Source organism: Buceros rhinoceros, unplaced genomic scaffold (assembly GCF_000710305.1).
Source record: "Buceros rhinoceros silvestris isolate BGI_N320 unplaced genomic scaffold, ASM71030v1 scaffold21490, whole genome shotgun sequence".
Classification (NCBI taxonomy): Eukaryota; Metazoa; Chordata; class Aves; order Bucerotiformes; family Bucerotidae; genus Buceros; species Buceros rhinoceros.
The window spans coordinates 31,646-50,924 of NW_010389315.1; the positions used below are offsets into that span (position 1 = coordinate 31,646).

A 19,279-nucleotide genomic window follows, 5' to 3' on the forward strand; every position below is an offset into this window, starting at 1 on the left:
CTCCATTATATGGTCTACAACAGCGCACTCACGAAAAATGAATTGAAAAAAGCACTAAACACCCTTTGACTGCTGAAACAAAACTTGGATGCTTCTTTTCGTATTTCAGTTGCTTTCAGAGCAAAAAAGCAAAGGCAACTGCTACGTAACTCCTTCCACACAAGCAAACTCTCCACATTTCTAATAAGCTGCTCCAAACTTCTAGTAAGCTAATGCTGGCTGACAAGTCTGACTGGATCACTGCACATCTGTCATTATTATTTGCTATAGGAATACAGGAATACAAGGGTTTTAGTTGAGCATTAAATAACTAAAATAGCCCATTTCCCAAAATTTTTATGCCTTCCTGTTATTTTTCTAATCTCTAGAAATTAAAATGGATTTGCAACATACTCTGAAACTGGAATTTTTGGGAAAAGTAAACTCTAAAATTGTTCTTAAAGTAGGAGCACCTGAGAATCAGAGGAGTTTATTAGACAGGCAGAACCTGATATATTTCAAGCTTTGCGAATCTAATAGCAGCTTAAACTCAACTGGAAATCACGAGTGTATTAAAACAGTATTGATATCATATGCTCTCCAAAGATACTGTACCTCAGCACGATGCTGGAGAAAAATAAGCAAGCCCATGGCATTTTGCATTCATTTCAGTCTCCAGCTAGGTTTTAAACACCGCTTTCTACAGAGTGGATTACAGTAGTTTAATCTCGAGGCAAAAAACATTAATGTCTGCCTTTACAGAGCCTAAAATCCAGAAGAGGTGATACACAGCAGAACACTGCATGAGGAAGGCAGAAGCTAATGCAACAGACTGCAGAACGGTCTGAAAGCAGCTTCTGCTGTTAAAGTTTTGAGTCTGCATATCAAACTGAAGACCAATTTGGCCAATGTAACTCACTCCTGCATCAAAACCAAAAGCTACCAAAAAGCAACTCCATCTATTTCTATGAGATATGTCAGTATTCTTTATGAGGAAGAGCAGCTCTTCAGCTTGCTACTGGTTCACAGCATACTGTATCTGTGCAGTCAGGATGACTAAGACTACCTAGCTTCAGATTTACTAAGTCTTTCAGACCCAGTACTCCATACTCACGCTCTTCAGGGTCTTCACTTGTTTGAGAGTTACTGGGTAGAGCCTGGACAGCAGCACGCGATTCAGGCGTTGATTCAATGGGTCCTATTCTATTGTCCCTTTGTTGCTGCCATTCCTGACTAAAGCCACCATCATCTGCTTCAGCATCTTCATTCTGAGTCTGGTTTGCTGGAGCTCAAAGGAAGAAAGGAATTTAACATCTTCAAAAATGTGCTTTCTAAAACATGTAAATCTCTCCATATGTAAGATCACAGAGGAATGAAGGAAAAAAGAGGTATTCCATAACACTTAGCAACATCTAACATTGGCACACACCGATACAAAACATTCTCACTTAGGATTTTAATACTTATTTAAACAATCAGGAGTCAACGTGCACTCTGTAGTCACAGCAGCTACATATCGGTCTCAAGTCCTAGTATTCAGGAGTACTTCAACATAACAGAGTGCAAGGTCTGCGGTGACCTAATTTAAAGATCACAGTTTAAAGGAATAAACTCTCCTCTAATATTTCATTAGCTTCTTTATTCAACATTGAGAGTTTAATTTTCCAGTAAAATAGAAAAATTTACTGAAAATTACATATCCTTACAGTCCTTCAAGTATGTTAAATTCAGAAACTCTGCTCTGCTCTAATAATACATGTAAACAAAGAAATACCATGGTTTTAAACACTAGCTGCATAGCCAAGAGGGCTAGACACATTTCTGTTTAATACATATATAAATGAGTTAGCATTATAGTACATCATCCCAATCTGACAAGCAATTGAGCTCAGTTAATAGGTGTCTGCCGAGAGTCATTTCACCATCAACATCCCAGATACAAGAAAAATGAATGCATGAACATTAACTGCACAATAAGTAAGCAATTTTTGAAGTCTTGACAGATTCATCATCCCAAATAAGGCCTCCAGGCTTTCACTTCTCTGCAACAACCAGGACACACAAAAAGCTGAAAAACAAGTACGCCTAAACATGTATTCCAATAAAATAAAATGAAAACTATAAAGACTTTTCAAAGAAGACTCACTTTGTTTATCATAAGTGGAGGTTTTGGAAGTTTTCCGTTGGGCTTCTGGATCTTCCTCAGCCATGTTCACTAGCCAGATCATTGTTGCTATTAAAAAAACAAAGCCCAAAAAACAGCATAGCTAATCACACCTTCAGATGTACGCAATCCAAGACAGCGTTGGCAGCAATCAACTCTTTTTCTGATACAACCATCTTATGCCACAGGTAATTTTACTCTCATTAAAGCACTATAGGATCTCGAACACAGCCAGTGCCAGCCACAACATGCATTTACAGAATGTGGTGAATAGAAGTTTTATTCTTACTAGATGTTGAAAAAAATGACAACAGCTGCTGCCAGAGAGGTTACATCTATCTATGAGGCCCACTGTGAAAATCTGAATCAACAATTTTACTTTTTCTATTAGTTTATTCTTTTATCTGCAAGTAAAAAGGGCTATATTAAGACTGGTTCTGAGGTACCTCAATTCAGAGGCAGTACCTGTATCAAATTTTTCTCTGCCCCCACCAACACAAGGAATTCTCCAGTCTGGGGATAGTGAAATGTTGTCACACTTAAATGGTGTATTTTAAGTCAAGTCTGTGGTTTCTCCTCTCACAAGACAGAACAACACGCAGCCATGAACAGTATCAGCAAAACAAGCAAGAGTTAGAAACAGATAAAGAAACCCCTCTCCTTTCTCCACTGTAACCTTGTCCCTGAAGTAGCCAGTCAGTCAGAGCACACTTCTCGTTTCCAAATACAGCCCTCTCTTGAGCATCAGTAGCATAATGACTCATTAACATATTTCATGTCTATCCATATGAGTCTGACTAGCAACATGGAACTTCAGAAACAGTGGAATTATGTACTAATCAACACACAGGTCGTTAACAGCAATTTGCCTTCAAAAGGTTATTTTTCACATCTCTAGGGAGAAATAATATATCAAAAAAGACAAGCCCTGGAGAAAACATTTCTGTAAACAAATCTCCTCCTGGTAATTCCTCCCTTTCCTTCCAGTAATACACATTATATAAGCACTGAAAACAAATAAATATTTTCTGAAAACAAGTACTCTCTTCGAACGGGCTTAATTCACAGCCTAATGACATACTACTTTGGCCAAAACAAGGTGTATTACTATTTTTCCTGTTCGCATTTTCTAACAAAACATGCTGGATTTTATCTTGAAAGATCTTAGCCAGAAGATGTTCCACATTTTGAGCCAACAGTGAAAGGAAAACTGAGGCCCAGGTGAACAGACTAAAAACTCCAGCTGACAAGCATCATGTTAAAACACAGAAAAATAAGAAAAGCCAATTCAGCTTAGTGGGCGATTGTAAATTTAAAATACTTCACAAAATGTACTTACAGGAGTAAATAAGTGCTGGGAAGAGAGTTTCATTTCTCTCTTGAGCTGTTTCAACTAGCATACGAAGAGGACCTTTAGGACACAGGACAGCAACCAAATCTGAAAGTAAATGTGAACAGATCTTGCATCACTACAGACATAAAAAGTTTTTCCGATAACCCTTGCAGAGCTGGTAACAAAATAAAATGCTAGACTGATTACAGACTTCTGAGAGAGCCACTGGCCACAGATCAGTGTCCTTTTTAATATTCTTAGTTACACAATCTATTTTACATATTCCTGTATTATGTATACAAAAGTAAAAAATGTGATGAAATATCCAAGCTCACTTTCTATTATCGAAGCTTGAATTAACCCAAGTTTAATGCTGAAACAAATTTTAAGACATCAGGTAAGTGAGGCTTACATAACTTCTATGAAGTAGGCATGACTGCCAATTTATCCACACTTAAAGAGGAAAAAATAGTGAATGAGCATGTGAAAGGAAAAAAATGAGGTTTATTAAGCATTGCGGAAAAATGCAGTGTTTGCATAGATTTCAGAGATGTTCAAGCATATTTAGTATAAGAAAAGATCAGCAGCTTTTTGTTGCTTCCCTCAATTCTTGTTCATGGGACAGTACATGAAACTGGATGATCAAGTAAAAATTAACTCAAGAACTGATCATTTACAAAATTGGATGACTGTACAAGTTACTCAAACAAATCAAAGCACAGCATTAAGAAAAACTGATCTATAAGATGCTCCACTTGCTTTCTAACCTAAAGGTTGATGGTTTGTTAATTAAATTTAGAACTCCACAATCTCAGCTACTTTTCCCTTGTCTTGCAGATTTGGACAGAAAACTGTAACATTTACCTAGTAACCTTGCCATTGTCCACTCACTGTATGTCTTTAAGTCATTTGAAACAAAATCTGACACTGAAAAGAACAGGTCTTGTCAGGAGCTGTATGCTGCACAGAGCAGGCCATCTGCAACTGAGCTAACTGCCCTTACACCATTGCTGGTCCTGCTCAAGTGAAGAACTCTCAGTGTGGGGTCACAGGCTTTGAAACTTTCCTTCCCTTTACTCAAACCAACCATGTTATGGTTTTGGAATACGATCTGAAGAGTAATTTCATTTTGCAGTCACTGAATGAAGGCTGAATGCTTGGATACTCAGATTTGTTCCAGTCACAGGAAGGGTGACAGCAGGGAGGGTAGATGGGAAAGTTTTCTTAATGTGCTTTATGATCCATGAGCATACACGAGGATGTTTTTCATTCCTCTGAAGGAAGAGGACACCTATGGAGTACACCGATCTACCAGAGGTAATCAAATCTTACTTACTCCCGCACTTCCACAACCAGATAGATGCTCAGTCTTTACCATTATCAGTCACTTTGAGAGAACACATTCATCACACTTACATGCTTCCAAAAAATATTCAAGTTATGAGCACATCTGCATGGATACACGGAGCTGTAATGTTTTAACTATGTCTACGTAACTGGATTTTAGTCTTGCCCAGGAAGTAAATCAGTATTTGGAATATAGAGTGATCTTCTTACCGAAAGTGCCCTCTAACGCTTTATGAAAAAACTACATCTAGGTATCTCTCAGTCATCGTTCTCAAAAAGCACAATATGCAATAATTAAAGTGAATTTTCTTTTTATTAAAAAAAAAAAAAACAAACCCCAACCAGGAAACAGATCTCACAACTGTATCCTTTCAATGTAAGATTACTTTGAGCAATGAAAATTGTGTTTAATCTTTCCTTGCTTCCTTCTTGGTATATTCATGGATCAGGATGTTGGGACATGTATGGGACAATACCCAAACAAGAAGGTCCTAAACTCTGAACATATGATAGATTCCAAGAATTCTTGGAGAAAATGAGAAGCCAAAAGCTCTCCATCTCTGTAGAAGAGATCAAAGTGGCAACATCGGTCTCTCATCTCCTCCTCTTGAATGACTTCAATTCTCTTCCCCAAAGAATCTAGAAAGTCCCAAAAGCATGAAGGAAGATGGCATCACACAAAGTCACACAAAGCCCTTAATTGCAGGGGACCAATCTCTGTTTAGATCACGATTTCTTAAGTCTGTAGTCACCTTGTCCACTTCTTTGGATGCCACCCCCCTCCATCTTTTTCTTTTTTAAGGTCTAGTCAGAAAAATGGAAATGTTGGGGAACAGAAGAAATTCCCACTGTAATACCTGTTGCTATGTCTTGCCTCAGACCTTACCATACACTGAAATGACAGCCAGGATAAGCCACGCAGTCCATTCAGGAAGGTACTTAATGAACACCAAGGCCATGAGAGCACTTATCATAATGAGATACGCCTGCTGAAGCCGAAGTGGACCCTTCCAATGAATACAAATCATTCCCACAACGCCGAAGTTCCAGATCATGAGTGCCACTGTGATGTAGTCCATGGCAACATTATACGTCTTGAAAACCTCACTAAAAAAAATACAGAAAAGAATATGGACTGAGTTAGCTTAGAACAATGGAAACAAGTTACAGAGGCAAGCTCCACAATATATTTTTTTTTAATTCTCATATTCAATGTAGTGGCACAACAAAGGGCATAATTTACCAGTGCTTGCTTCACACCAACTGTTCCACTCTTCTGAAATTATTCATTAGAGTTTTCTTTCACTCTCAGTCAAAGCAGAAATTGACATGAAAGGACATTACTGCAAAACCAGTAAGTCTGATTACGCTTATGAATTTTACAAAGGAGAAGAATAAGAACTTTTGAGGTTAAAATGATCTTTAAAGGCATGCAAACAGATCTCTCTCTACTTACCTGCTGTCTGTGGAATGGAAACACTTTACTAACCTCAAAGTAAGATATACATGATTATTCCACTGTATTTTGCACTACAAACACTAAAGTAAAAAGCTCTCTTTTTGGATGAACTATATCGCTCTGTCACACCAACTACTATAAACTAATTAGGACCCTCAGTAAGTAAAACCAAAATAGAAAAACACATTGTCACCCAGTCACAAGTGATTTCCACTGTCCCAAGGAAGAAACGGTTGTGATGGCTTTTCGCAGATGCTGCTGCTGCTACCAACTCATCAAGGCACTATGAACATTACAATCTGCATGACACTTTTCTCCAGGAAATTTGTCTTCCATGCTGTTAGCTGCCTTTGAGACGTGCAGCATTAACAGGATGGCCCCTACCTCCATCACGTACAATTGGTCTACAAATGCCCTCCTTACTCACTGGACCTCTGCAAAAGAAAGCCAGCACTGCTGTGCGGCAGCACGGACAGGTGAAGGAAAGCAGAATATCAGGAAAGTCTTCAGTCCCTCTACTCACAGATGCTCAGGGAAGAGAGCCAGCTCAAACCCAAAGGAAGTGAGCCTGGCAACTTGTCTCCATGCAGCCTGCACTGCACTCACGCAGCACACGTATTTCAAAAGTTGCTACAACGGTTAGAGAAAATACTGACCAAAAAAGGCATCACAGATCACTTTTGGCAAAAATTAATGACTGAAGACACCATTTTCTCCCCCTAGAGATCAAATGAAATAAGCTTCTTCAAAGAGAATTGTACCTGTCATTAAGTGGTACAAAAATATTCACAGTATAATTTCATGGCGTAACTCTAGTTACAAACGCTGATTCAGTTTGCTCGCGTTCGAGAATACCGCATACTATGTACAGCTTTTCCTGATGTCTGGATAAAAGAATGCTTCCAAATTTGAAAAGAAAAACATTGAATGCATTTTGGTGAGAAAGTAGATTCTTTTCAGCTGATTCTTTTCTGCTACTCTCATGCTAACAGCCTTTGCATATACTGCCCACCACCAAAGCCATGAGTGTGAACAGTTGTCCTTCAGTCATATAGCTATGAAAAACTACGTTACCAGAAGATACGCTAGCAGAGTAAGCTACCCTGTGGAAGAGAGGTTATGCTGGCGACACATGTGACGGGCAGCTTCTGTATAATATCAGATGCACTATAAACCCCTAAATACCTCTTTCATGTGTACTCTATGAACCTGTATAAAACTAAAAATTTTACTGCGATAGCTTGCTCATTATCATTCTTCTTAAAATTCAAGAGCTAGTTCTAAAATAGCAGTGATACACGAAAAATCGCATATTAATGCTTTAGTTCACTTACCCCAGGTAGATGAATGAAAAAAAGAAAAGCAGCAAAAGAGAAGAAATTATAAGCCAGCCATGGATCACCTGGAAAAAAAAGATACCAATACAGTTGTTGGGTTTGGGTTTTGGTTTTTTTAAGATTTTTTTTTTTTTTTGAAGTTAATATCTACTTAAGAATTCTTTTAAGGTTATTTTCTGTTTTGATTGAAGCAAGAAAAAGATACTCAGATATCGCTCTCTGGTTGTTGCTCTATTCATATTTAGTCTATATGCAGTATTGAATTTGAATTTATACTTAGGAATTTTAAGTGCTTTGTAGTCTGTCAATAAAACTTCTATACAATGAAAGCTTGTGTTAAAGACGTGCAGTAGAACGCACCTTATGTTATAGGTTCAAATTTAACCTTCAGCCTAACAAAACCTGTCATTTAACTTACTAACCTAACCAACTGGCCTTCCATACTTTCTACTGCATTCTTGCTTCTGTAGAAGATTGAAGAATTTCCCACATGTAACAAGCATGGTGCCTGTAAAGACACTGCAGGAAAACTGACAAAGTATCTGTCTCAGTCCATCGAACTGTCACCACTCATAGCAAGTGGGGGAAAACAAACCATATTAAAGCAGAACACTGGTAGGTATCTAGAACATAGTCCAACTTTCAAACAACTTATAGAGCTACCTATATATCTAAGTAGTGATCTAGTTGAGAAAACTAATTGAAATCATTTTAAGAAAAAGGCAAGGAAAGCTGTCACTTCTTTTAGTAATAGTATAGAAATAATATAAATAGTAATAGATATAAAATAAATAGTAAAAAATGTAAATATATAAATAGTAAAGTAATAAACACTTAAACTTTCTTACCACTTAAGAAAATAACATGAATACTAATGCTTCCTTCTAGTAAAGAATAAAATGCTAACAATGTCAAACACCAAGGCCGCAGTCCAGCAAATATTTATCCACCCTCTGCACAACTACTGTCAACAGTACTAAAGGAGGTAAAGAGCTGAGGTAAGCTGGAATTTTATACACAGATGTTTGTTTTTAATCTCAGTATGTATCTCATTTGCTATAGCATCTTCCAGATCACGAGCCTCTTTTCATACAAGTGATTTTTCCAAAGTATTTCTTCTAAGTTTTGGCCAGTGTTTCCTAGCAGGATACCATGACAGGTTTGTTGCCTTCTAATTAAAGAATTTTCACTCTTCGCTTGACAACAGCTTCAACACTAATTGACTACTCGTACAGAGTTGTCTTTCCCTGCTACAACTTGAATAAAAACTAAAGATTGCAGAATGCAAAGAATCAAAATGAGCTAGAGCAGCCAGATTTTGGTTAGGCAAATTAAAACAACGAAGAACGCAGAGAATAATAAAATATGTTAAGAAGAAAAGCTAGCCAAATGCAATCGCCTTTGAAGATGCTGTTTCTGGTTAGATTTAGGAGCTAGAAACAGGACCATGCTTAACTCATCACATACAGGAGAGACGCAGCAGACTAACAGCAGTACAGCTGAAATACTCTTGCCTTCTAAGGAGTTTTCAGATAAAAATCTTGAGAAGACAAGCAAATGATCACTGCCAGCTGGAGGCTTAATGTTCGTTCATTATAAATTCCATTCCCCATAATCTAGACTACAGCCTACATATAGAACTGTGTGTAAAATAGAATTCAATGGACAGGTCACTACATTTTACAATATACTGGTACAGCAGCATAGAAATACTGTGAGCAATTCTAAAAATGAGTTAATTCTTTCTTTCAATTAGCATAAACTATAATTACAGGAAATTTCTGTTGTCTAATCATTCTAATTTTTTAGAGCTACAATTACTTTTGTAAGGAGCACATGCAGTGCTTCCTACAGTCAAGAGCGAAGCCAAAAATGTGAAGCTTATTAAAAATTAGTTGATGCCTTCAGCACCTGAGGAGAACTGATCGCCTGCCAAGGAACCTAGCTGAAGTACATCAGTTATTGAATTCACTAGAATGAAAAGACTTGTCAGTTTAAGAAGAAAACTTTGTTAATTCAGATTTAACACCACACTGTGATAAAAGAGAAGGCCGATACTTAAAAAAACTATTTCAAGCTATATGCAGATTCAAGAAAAAATAATTTCCCTAGTTGCTGCACGAATACTTCGTAAAGGGGTTTCACACACAGCCATGAAGACCAAACCCAGTTTTCCCTCTTGAAAACAAAATAAAGTGGAGCAAAGTTTTGTGTCAGCACACGAATCCCAATGCCTGTTTTACAACTATGAAACAGATTGAAGTTTCCGGCTGCACACTGGAAAGTTTTATTAGGCCAAGCTTTGTCAAATGGGCCATTACAACAACTAGGAATTTTCACAAACTCCTCCTCCCAGGCAGGTGATATTGCAATTATTTATGCTAAGACTGGACTTGCCTAGATTACACCATTACACGATAGAAGTCTTTCACAAAAGAGCCTCAGAGTCTCTGTCTTTGCTTCGAGGATAATGCCTGATGTGTACAGCCATGCACATGTCACACTGTTGGGAGACTCTGATACTGGAGGCAGGCTGGAGAGCAGAGAGCCCTCGAAAAGCCCCTGAAGTCCTCAACAGATTCTAATTGTAGGACCATGTCTGTACTTTGTACAGGACATGGTACATTTCACAGCAATAGGAAGCAATGCCACCTAATTCTAACTGACAAAACAGCCAGCAGTGTTAGCTGGGTCCTGCACCTCCCTGAGGTGTCAAACAAACAGAAACCACAAAACTGAAACAGTTACTTGAATCACCAGTTTCACTACTTTTGCTCATTCGTCCTTGATAATCCTTCATTTTGTTCTAGTCTCGATAATCTGTACTAATAAAAACAACTAGCACAATTACTCAAGTCAATTCTATTTATACTCACCTTGTAGCACCTGTATTTGTAAAGCACAACCAGGAGTATTGTCATGACAATGATAACGCTGATCATGATAGCTGCGTTGAGAACTGAATTCAGGGCTCTCTGTCCTACTGTCTCTGTCTCTTCTGTGAAAGGAGTGTAGATGCTACAACAACAAAGAGTCAACTGAAATGCCACGGAATGCACAGACTGTTTCTGATATGTGAGGCCAACATCAAATGAAAATTCAGTAATCTTTCAATTCAGAGCTGTAAAAGCAACAGCTATTTTCTACTTAGGCAAAAGTTGAAAATATTCTATTAGGCAAACTTAAATTAAAAAAAAGAATATTTTCTTTAGAAGACCTGCCTTTCCTACATTCTTAGATTACTTCTATTTTGTACTTTGTAAAACAAATGGAAAATGTTGTTTGACACAGTGACTCACATGCTATGTATCATCAGACTGTTTCTGCAGCTGGACCTTTACAAGCACACCATCTAGTGGACTTACAATGAAAGGATCCCCAAGGATTTCAACAAAACAATGTATGGGCTCAACTCTCTTTTTCTTAGAGAAATACAACCGCCCGGGTGAAAAATCCACTTCGTTATGGGGAAGAGAGGGAAGGCAGAAAATGCTTACCATAAATAAAATCTCAAGAAAAATAATTATTTGATCAACAACTTTTGATAGTGAAAAAGAACTTTGTGTTTTATTGAAACATTTTATGACACGCTTATAAAAACATTTCAAAGACAAACACACTTTAAATAGCTTTGTCTAAATGTTTTCACGGTGTAACATTTAGACCGATTTGCTGTAGGATCTGACAGGCTCATTGTTCTTCCTTTGTCTCCTTTCTCTCAAATCAGCTTTCACTGAAATGGCTTTGTTTTTGGCAACAATATTTTGCCCCTCCCCCCCAAAAAAGAATTCCATACAGGAAACCTGCCAGGCAAGTTTCTGTAAGTGCAACACAAGTGAATCTCATAAAGAAAGTTAAATGCAAAAGGATGATAGCTTTATCAAACAGCATAGGCAAAACAGAACATGGCATGTATGTTACTTGATTTAAACAAGTAATTTTCTTCCTTTTCCAAAATCTTTGTATTCTGGTAGAGTACAATTGAAAGGGCTTTGGCTCAGGGTTGAGTTTATTTTATAAATACCACAAGGCACAATGAAGTACTGAAATGAGGACTGGATTTGAATCAAGCAGTAACAACCAAGATGTGATCCCGACTGGTCACCAGACAGGTAAGAAATGTCAGTAGCACCACAAATATAGAGTCTGGTTTCTGGAAGGAATAAACCAAAATTATCTTCGGGCTGGTGGTGGGGAAAAGGGAGGCAAGCAGGAGTTCACTGTTTGAATTAGACTCCTGAAGAACTGGGAGATTAAAGAAAATTATCTGAGTGAGTCCATTGAAAAGACAGGGTAAGAAAAAATGATACATACAGCTGTCCATCCTTGCGTGTATAAAAGCTGACAGACTTGATGGTTGCAACAACGACCACCATGCAAAGTGTGACAGGTACAAACAACATAATCACATGTTTTGCCCCATATTTCAGTGTCAGCTCCTCATCTTCTTCTTCATCCTGTTCCACCACTTGCTGAATGTTGTTTTGTGGCTGCCCATTGGTCTCAGACTCCGGATTGTCATTTCTTCTGCGCTCACTATTATCATGGCGACGTCTTTCGCTGTTGTCATTCTGCAACACATAAAATACAGTTTCCTCCGCAACTATCCACAACCACATGCTTGTACACTAAGCTAAAGGAGAGCTTTAAGCTGAGGGGAAAACGCGTAAGGCAATGTTTACTGTCAAGAACATTTGCCACAGCAAGGACTTAAACAGTAGTAATTAACTGCATCATGCAGTTAGCAAAAGAGTGGGAGCACAGGGTTATGTCAGAAGCACTTAATATTAAAAACAGCAGCAGCTGAAAGTAGGCTGGTGGCACCTAACAGCTTTTCCTTTAAAGAGAATGTAAAAAGCTGAATGAAAATAGCTTTTTCCCTTGGTCCAAACTGCAGTTGATACTAGGGTGTGTGAAAGTAGATTACTCATAGCTTGCTCAAGAATTACGCAAGAATTAACTAGATCTGTTCCTAGAAATAATGTCAAATAGACATTTATGTCCCTAACTCCATGAAAATCCCAAGAAAATTTCTACTTTCCTTACCATGTTACTCCCACTACAGTACACTAACTAGAATATGTGTTAAAGTGGAGTTTCGTGAGGTACTGAATTCCCACATTTTTAGCAAGAATGACACAGAGATGGTGATCAAACTTCAGTAACTCTCAGATTTTATACTGAGATGCGATCCCAAAGTTCTAGCGTGATAAGCTAAGTGTGCAGATTCTTTCTCTCCTTTCCCAAGGATACTACTGACATACCCTTTCACTGAAAGAAACGAAGAAATTCTTCCACTCATCAACAAATAAGAAAACGCCTCCTAACCTTCCTGATACTGCTACACGAAACATAAGGGTGTAATTCAAACACAAGGACAGTTAAACTTTCAATGGAATTAAGATTAACCACAAGCAAACCCAGAAACTGTTTATACCATCTGCGAGTAAATGATCAGTCCTGCGTTCTTCCTGGTGCCACAAACCTTTTGCCCCCTCTTCTAGAAGCCCCATCAGCAGGGAGCATTCAGCCTCTTCTAAGTTGTGTGCACACAGAGAACACAAGAGAAGAGCGTGCCCTGTTTCACCTGTTCTGGACTACAAAGAAACAAAACCATTTTATGTTCACCAGTCATTCTAAACTAGCCCTGAAATGCAATAAGTTTATACAGACCACTCTTTTTTTTTTACTGTATTACCATGTCCAAAGTCAATGCTGTACTCTTCCCATTCCCTCCACTCAAGAGGTTTCCAAAGAGCAGTAACACAAAAATTTTTGATTTTGTAAGGAATCAATCTCATTTCTTCAAAATTACTTCAATTACAAACAGTTCGCTTTCAGGAAGTGCAGTAAAGTGTCTTTAGATTAAAACTTACAATGAACTGAAGGAAGATACCTTTTGCAATCCCTTTTAAGTATCATCCAGTTTTAGGAAAATTGCTCTAGACATGAGATAGGGCCTAGAAAATAACCTAATTAATTTCTGCTTAAGTACTCCTATGCAGGTGATTTTTTCCTTAAACACGCAACATTAAAATCTCATTACCTGTTCTTAATAGCATTTCCAAACAGAACTGCTGACTTGTATCTCATTAACTCACCATAGTTTTTTGATAAATCAATAGTACTTTCGGAAATTCTTTATACAGAATTTTCCTAGCCCCTCCCTCAGAAAAGATAAGATGTTAAGTATAGACTCCGGAACTCATAGTGAGGTTTTCAAAAGCACTTAAATGATTAAAGAGTACAAGTTTCTGGACTTTGAACTGCAAACACCGACACTGGTTGAAGCTTTACAACTTACCCAACTCATGAAAAATTTGTTTTTACAAAACATTACAAAGTAACAGTACACATCAAATGCTTTGCCTATTTACTAGTTTCTGTGGTATCCTCATGATCAAGCTCAGGAGAGTTTTAGGAATTGTCCTCTAGGAAAATTTGCTTTATTTTTTCAAAAAGGAAACTGAATATAAGGCGAGGGGAAAAAAAAAAAAATCTAAAATTGTCTTAATTACACAATTAAAACCAGCAGGCAGCCAGATTTTTAGAATTAAAATTTTAAATTCAATTTGAATTTAGCATCATTAACTTAAAGTATGTTCTGAAAAAAATCTTGGATTCAAAATTATTTCTTACTAAATGTAAGATTCGCTATAAACCAGTTGGCATTTTGCATGAAGCCCTCACATACAAATATTGAAAGTCAGACAGAAACAGGAACATGGAAGAATGCAAACAAAGACATCATGTTTAGTTATTCTGAAATGTTGGCTGCATCTGAACCTCTTTCTGTACAGATTATCACTCAAATGTAACATTTTTCACTTGGATAATAAAATACTCCATTTCTCTCAGTCTATAACGAGACAACAATAAACTTACCTGTCTCAGTAGGCTGCCTAAGATGATCATAACATCTACGTCATAACACTACACTGGAGATGACCAGAGCCTTAGCACACTTCACAGGTAAAACAGACCTAGTATTTAGGTTTCTGCACACTTGCAGAATACATAGCTCTTTCTCTGCTGTTAACAGCAGTCCTGCAAGTAGCACTTATCCCTATCTTAGGCACAGAAATACAAAAAGTAAAATAAAACCTAGAGCTGTGCAAAGCCATCACAAAAACATCCAAAGGAAAAGCCTGATTAACTAGCACACCACTACAGAAAAACTGCAAAATCAAACATAAAGAGAAAAATCGAATAAATTATCTGCCATTTTAGTCCCTTCGCTAGTTAGGAACAAAGACACAATCACTAAATGCCTTTACATAGTAAAATACAGTGCATGAAAACCAGATCTGCATCAAAAGAGTTATAAGAGTTATCTAGAAAAAAGTTGTCCTTTCAGGCTACTGAAGTGTAGCTAAACGTGACATGCGTGTGCCCCACTGCTTAAAAGAACAAAGTGCACTCGTATCCTACCTGATCAGTATTAAACAGAGCAGAGGCCATGGACTCTTGCTGAAGTGGAAGCAAAGGAACAGACTCTTCACTTTCCTCAGACATAGTTAAAAGTGAAAATTCTGAAGCTAAAAAGTCAGTAACACCTGTTGCAACACCGTAAGCAAATGTAAGTTACGAACTAGGCGCTTTCAGATGAATAAACAATATTAAAAGCAAATGATAGTGGTTTTTTTCCTATCAGGAAAATAGTTAATAGCAAACCCAGAGCAATGTCCCTGAACCAAGAGACAGAAAGCCAGCATATTTGATATAAAGTTTTTATTTACTAAACCCAGATTTATACCAGGAGTACCCGCCTTGCCTGACAGTGCACACAGACTTCACTAGTTCTCACAGATACCATTTATGTTTGAAGATCATTATACAGTGACAGATACTGAAGACTGGGCTGAACTTTTGGTGTGTGACTGGAAGAAGAGATAGCAAATTATACCGCTTAGTGGTTTCACATGCTGACTGTTAGCCACAGAAGATGGATATATTTCAGCAGAAAGTGATTTTTGAACGTATGTACAGGAACAAAGCAGATATGTGTGTGTAGGGGAAAAAAAAATCACTACAACTAAGTATTGAAACTACACCTAGAGTTACATTTACACATGAAAATAAAAAGCACAAGTAGTAGTTATTCACCAGCACACTCTGTTAGGGAGAAGTAAACAAAACCATCCATGCGCCATTGCTGGGAAAAAGTATCACCAAGTTATCTGTAAGGATGGTGAGCCCACAGCTTATCACTGAGCTCTGCCTTTTTAATCTAGCAGAAGCGTTCAATAAAAGTTAATCTCTCACTTGTCCAAGATGAAAAGAAACCTTTTTCATTCCCTCTGAAGTAAAAGCACAAAGGATGCAGAAGGAAAGTTTCTACTTTGCTATTTTTATTAACAGTTTCTATAATCAGTAAGGTATTAAGTCAGACTGATTATTTAAAAATGTATCTTCAAATGTTTTGTATTTTACTGATATAGCAAGATGCTGATCTGGGATAAAAGATCAGGATTTTTCAGAATTCTGCTTAAAATTCTGGATTGTATAGAAGAAATAGAGGAAGGATCAAAATATTCTCTCGAATTACTGCCATAAACATGACTGCAAGAGGCCCAGCCTCACAAGACTATTTCTGTGTCACAAGGAAACCTGACATTCAAGAGCTATAGCAGGAACAAAGAACTGAATGTGACAAACCCAAGAGCCTAAGCACCACACCCAAGCAGATCATTTAAACTTGGACATGCAGTACAGTGAGTGCAGTTTTAGCTACAATTAATGCACTCAGGTCTTCCAAAGCAATCATATAAAACTTTATGGTTTGAATTCCCCCTTCCCCTCAAAATCTCAAGAACTCTGAGAGCACCTTGACAATTATTCACATGTAAGACAAGTCAGTGCTGCTCTCTCTGAAAGAGCAGTCCTTCAGCGACAGCAAGAACAAACCCCAGGCTTCAAGCTCTACCTAAACTAAAATTAACTCTGTGACTGAGAAACCTGTGAGTGAAGCAGACCACAGCCAGGCTAGATAATGACAGCTCACTAAATGTTCTAAAGGTCAATGTTTGACACCGGAGTGTCCCACCCCATTTTCTTATTTTCCTTGAGGTCTTGGTCACTCCAACACCACTTTAAACTGGGGGAAGTCTTATCTGTATATAAAAATGAGTTTAGAACATCAGATATTTTACAGATTATTTCTTTCAGCACTGCTTATCTCCACAACAGTCTAGACAAAGAACATTACTCCCAACAAACAAATCTCTAGAGTTCTGAACTGAATTTTCATCCACTCTCATTATTGATCCTAATTTAATTGCTACCAGGTAGTAAAATTGTTACATACGGTATTGCTGAGGTGGTTATCGGGGAAGTTTTCCGTCAGCTGCCCATGCTGAAACTGGGGTAAATGCGCAGACAGTTCTGTCATTGGGGCTGTCCTCTGGAAATCACTTATGTCTACACAAAATGGATCCGCCTCCTTGAGATGCTGAAAGGAAAAAGATGTGTAAAAAGCCTCTGTCCTTACAAGTCCAGATTCTCCATCCCCCTCCTACCCCAATTTTTAGAGTTCATGCAGACCAAAGACAATCATTTTCTATCTACGCCACAATACTGAACAGTATCACATCTGCTAAGAGATCACAATAGGGATTTTCCAGCATAAAAATAAGCTCATCTAGGTGTTATCAAATTAGTTCATCAGCTACGGAAGTAAGCCAGCAACAAACTAATCATTCCGAACAGTTCTCCGTTCCTTCTTGTGCAATATATTAGGAGCACTGCATGCTTGCTCAAAGCCAAACTTGTATACTTTTATCTCAGCAGAATACAGTTGCTCCAAGCTGTTCAGCTTTGGATTCCTGAGAAGCTCAGGGGGAATCTTCAAGCAAGGATGATGGAGCTGCACCTGATGATTTAAAATCTGGATCTACGTTTAATACTGTTGTGCTCTAAAAGTGACTTGGAGCTACACAAGACAGTATCCTCAAGAACTAAGGTGGATCCACTTCCCCTAGTGGTAGGTTTTTACATGTCAGCCAAAAGTACATAAAGGTGCCATATACATGTAACAGCTCTATACACTGTACATAAAAAAAAAGTCCCATAAAGAAAGTCACACGCTAACATTTTCCTATGCAAACATGAGTAAACCATGTTCTCCATATTAAGAGAATAAAGCAATATAGGGGAAAGAGGAAAAAAGGTGATGTAACTACACAAGTTTCAGAAAATCACACAATTTTAAGAAACAATAAGTTGGCTTAGAGAAGTCACTGGCTTGGTTACACAATGCATGGGGAAGGGAATAAATCACTGCCTCAGTGGTGGAGTGCCAGTCCTCACTTCCACCCCAAGTGGCTCCAGCTCCTACCTTATGCCAATGCCAGCACTCATCAGTCCTCTCTAAAATGGAAGAAAACAAATCCAGGAGAAGAAAACAAGAATATTTTACTGTGATTTTAGTATACTCAACTAATGTATGGATGGATCTCAAAAGCCTCATACAAAGGAGGACATCACAAGTCAGGCCTCTCATTTCAGCAGCAGAAAGCCACAAGTGCTGCAAGACAGTGTCTTACTTACGTAGGGAGTTAAGCCTGTTTTCATACATACTAAGACGCAGAAGCTGGTTTTCTACTTACAAGTAAATACATATCTTACAAGACTAGTGCATACTGCGTACTAACTTGAGCAGGGATGTAGCTTACACTAAAGAGCCATTAGGAAGCAACACCGATTTAACAAGTCTAGTGGGAGCACACAAACTGTTTGGAAGAAGACAACGTAGTATTTGCTAGAACAGCTCTCTTCTACATTTGTAATCAAAAATAAAGTGCATCCAATTTAAAATATAATGAAATGTAAGATTAGATGAAAATAAATGGGCATTGAGTTGCTTTTACTTCTAAAGTTTTTGCTCTAATTCTTTGGTTGGGCTACAGAATATAAACATCCCTGTTTTAAGGCTGCTGTTGGTAAAAATTCTCAGTGACAGGGTGACCACATAGGAAAAAGTTGTGTATCTTTACCCAAACATGGAGTATCAGAGTGAGATTTTCCATATTGTAGCATGTCAAAATTCTAAGTAAATTACAAGAGGAAAAAAAACCCACCCCAAAACACCAACCCACAAAATCCACAAAAACTGTTAAAGCGAATCACCACAAACTCTCCAATCAAAAAAAAAAAAAAACCTCAAAGCCCCCCCCTGCTATGAGGATCAGAGAGAAACTGAAAACGGGGAGGAGTAACTCACAGAAGAGTTGCGCCAAAGCTTGACTGACAGTATCTAAGAATCCTCAAAACTTGTGGTTTGTTAAAATAATCCCTTTTGGAAACTCAAGAGCTCAGAAAATGGATTCAGGACATCTTACCAAACAACTTCATTTTTTTAAATAAATGAATGCTCCCAAGTCTGAATGAACTGTGCATAAACAGACACAAATTCTATTTTTATTTTTCTTCCCCCAAAAAGGGACTCACCGAACCATTTTTTTCTAATGAGACCCTTAATATTAAAAAAGCTTATCTAAAAAAGTTCTTCCTTTGGCTGTCCTTAGCAAGAACAACAGGAGTTACAACTGTAGTTTTCATGCATCTATGTCTAGCCGCCAGAGCGCAGGTAACGCAGCAGTAATCTCTGTTCTTCCCCTGCTTCGAAGAGAAAGGGCAGCAAGTACCGACCAGCCACAGCG

General features: G+C 37.9%; 1 protein-coding gene across 2 annotated transcripts in view; it reads right to left on the bottom strand.

Annotated features, from left to right (window-relative positions):
• Positions 1-17,073, bottom strand: part of PSEN1 (presenilin 1) — a 19,748-nt gene extending 2,675 nt beyond the window's left edge. Inside the window, exons 1-9 of one of the 2 annotated variants that reach the window (XM_010133949.1) lie at positions 16,927-17,073; positions 15,051-15,089; positions 11,934-12,190; positions 10,496-10,637; positions 7,617-7,684; positions 5,710-5,930; positions 3,483-3,581; positions 2,126-2,212; positions 1,094-1,267 (exon numbers count right to left, since the gene is read on the bottom strand). In XM_010133949.1, coding sequence (XP_010132251.1) covers positions 1,094-1,267; positions 2,126-2,212; positions 3,483-3,581; positions 5,710-5,930; positions 7,617-7,684; positions 10,496-10,637; positions 11,934-12,190; positions 15,051-15,089; positions 16,927-17,010 — 1,171 coding nt within the window. In that variant the 5' untranslated portion in view covers positions 17,011-17,073. The remainder of the gene's footprint in view (positions 1-1,093; positions 1,268-2,125; positions 2,213-3,482; positions 3,582-5,709; positions 5,931-7,616; positions 7,685-10,495; positions 10,638-11,933; positions 12,191-15,050; positions 15,090-16,926) is intronic. The other variant, XM_010133957.1, reaches the window with a different exon arrangement.
• Between the last annotated feature and the right edge of the window lie 2,206 nt (positions 17,074-19,279).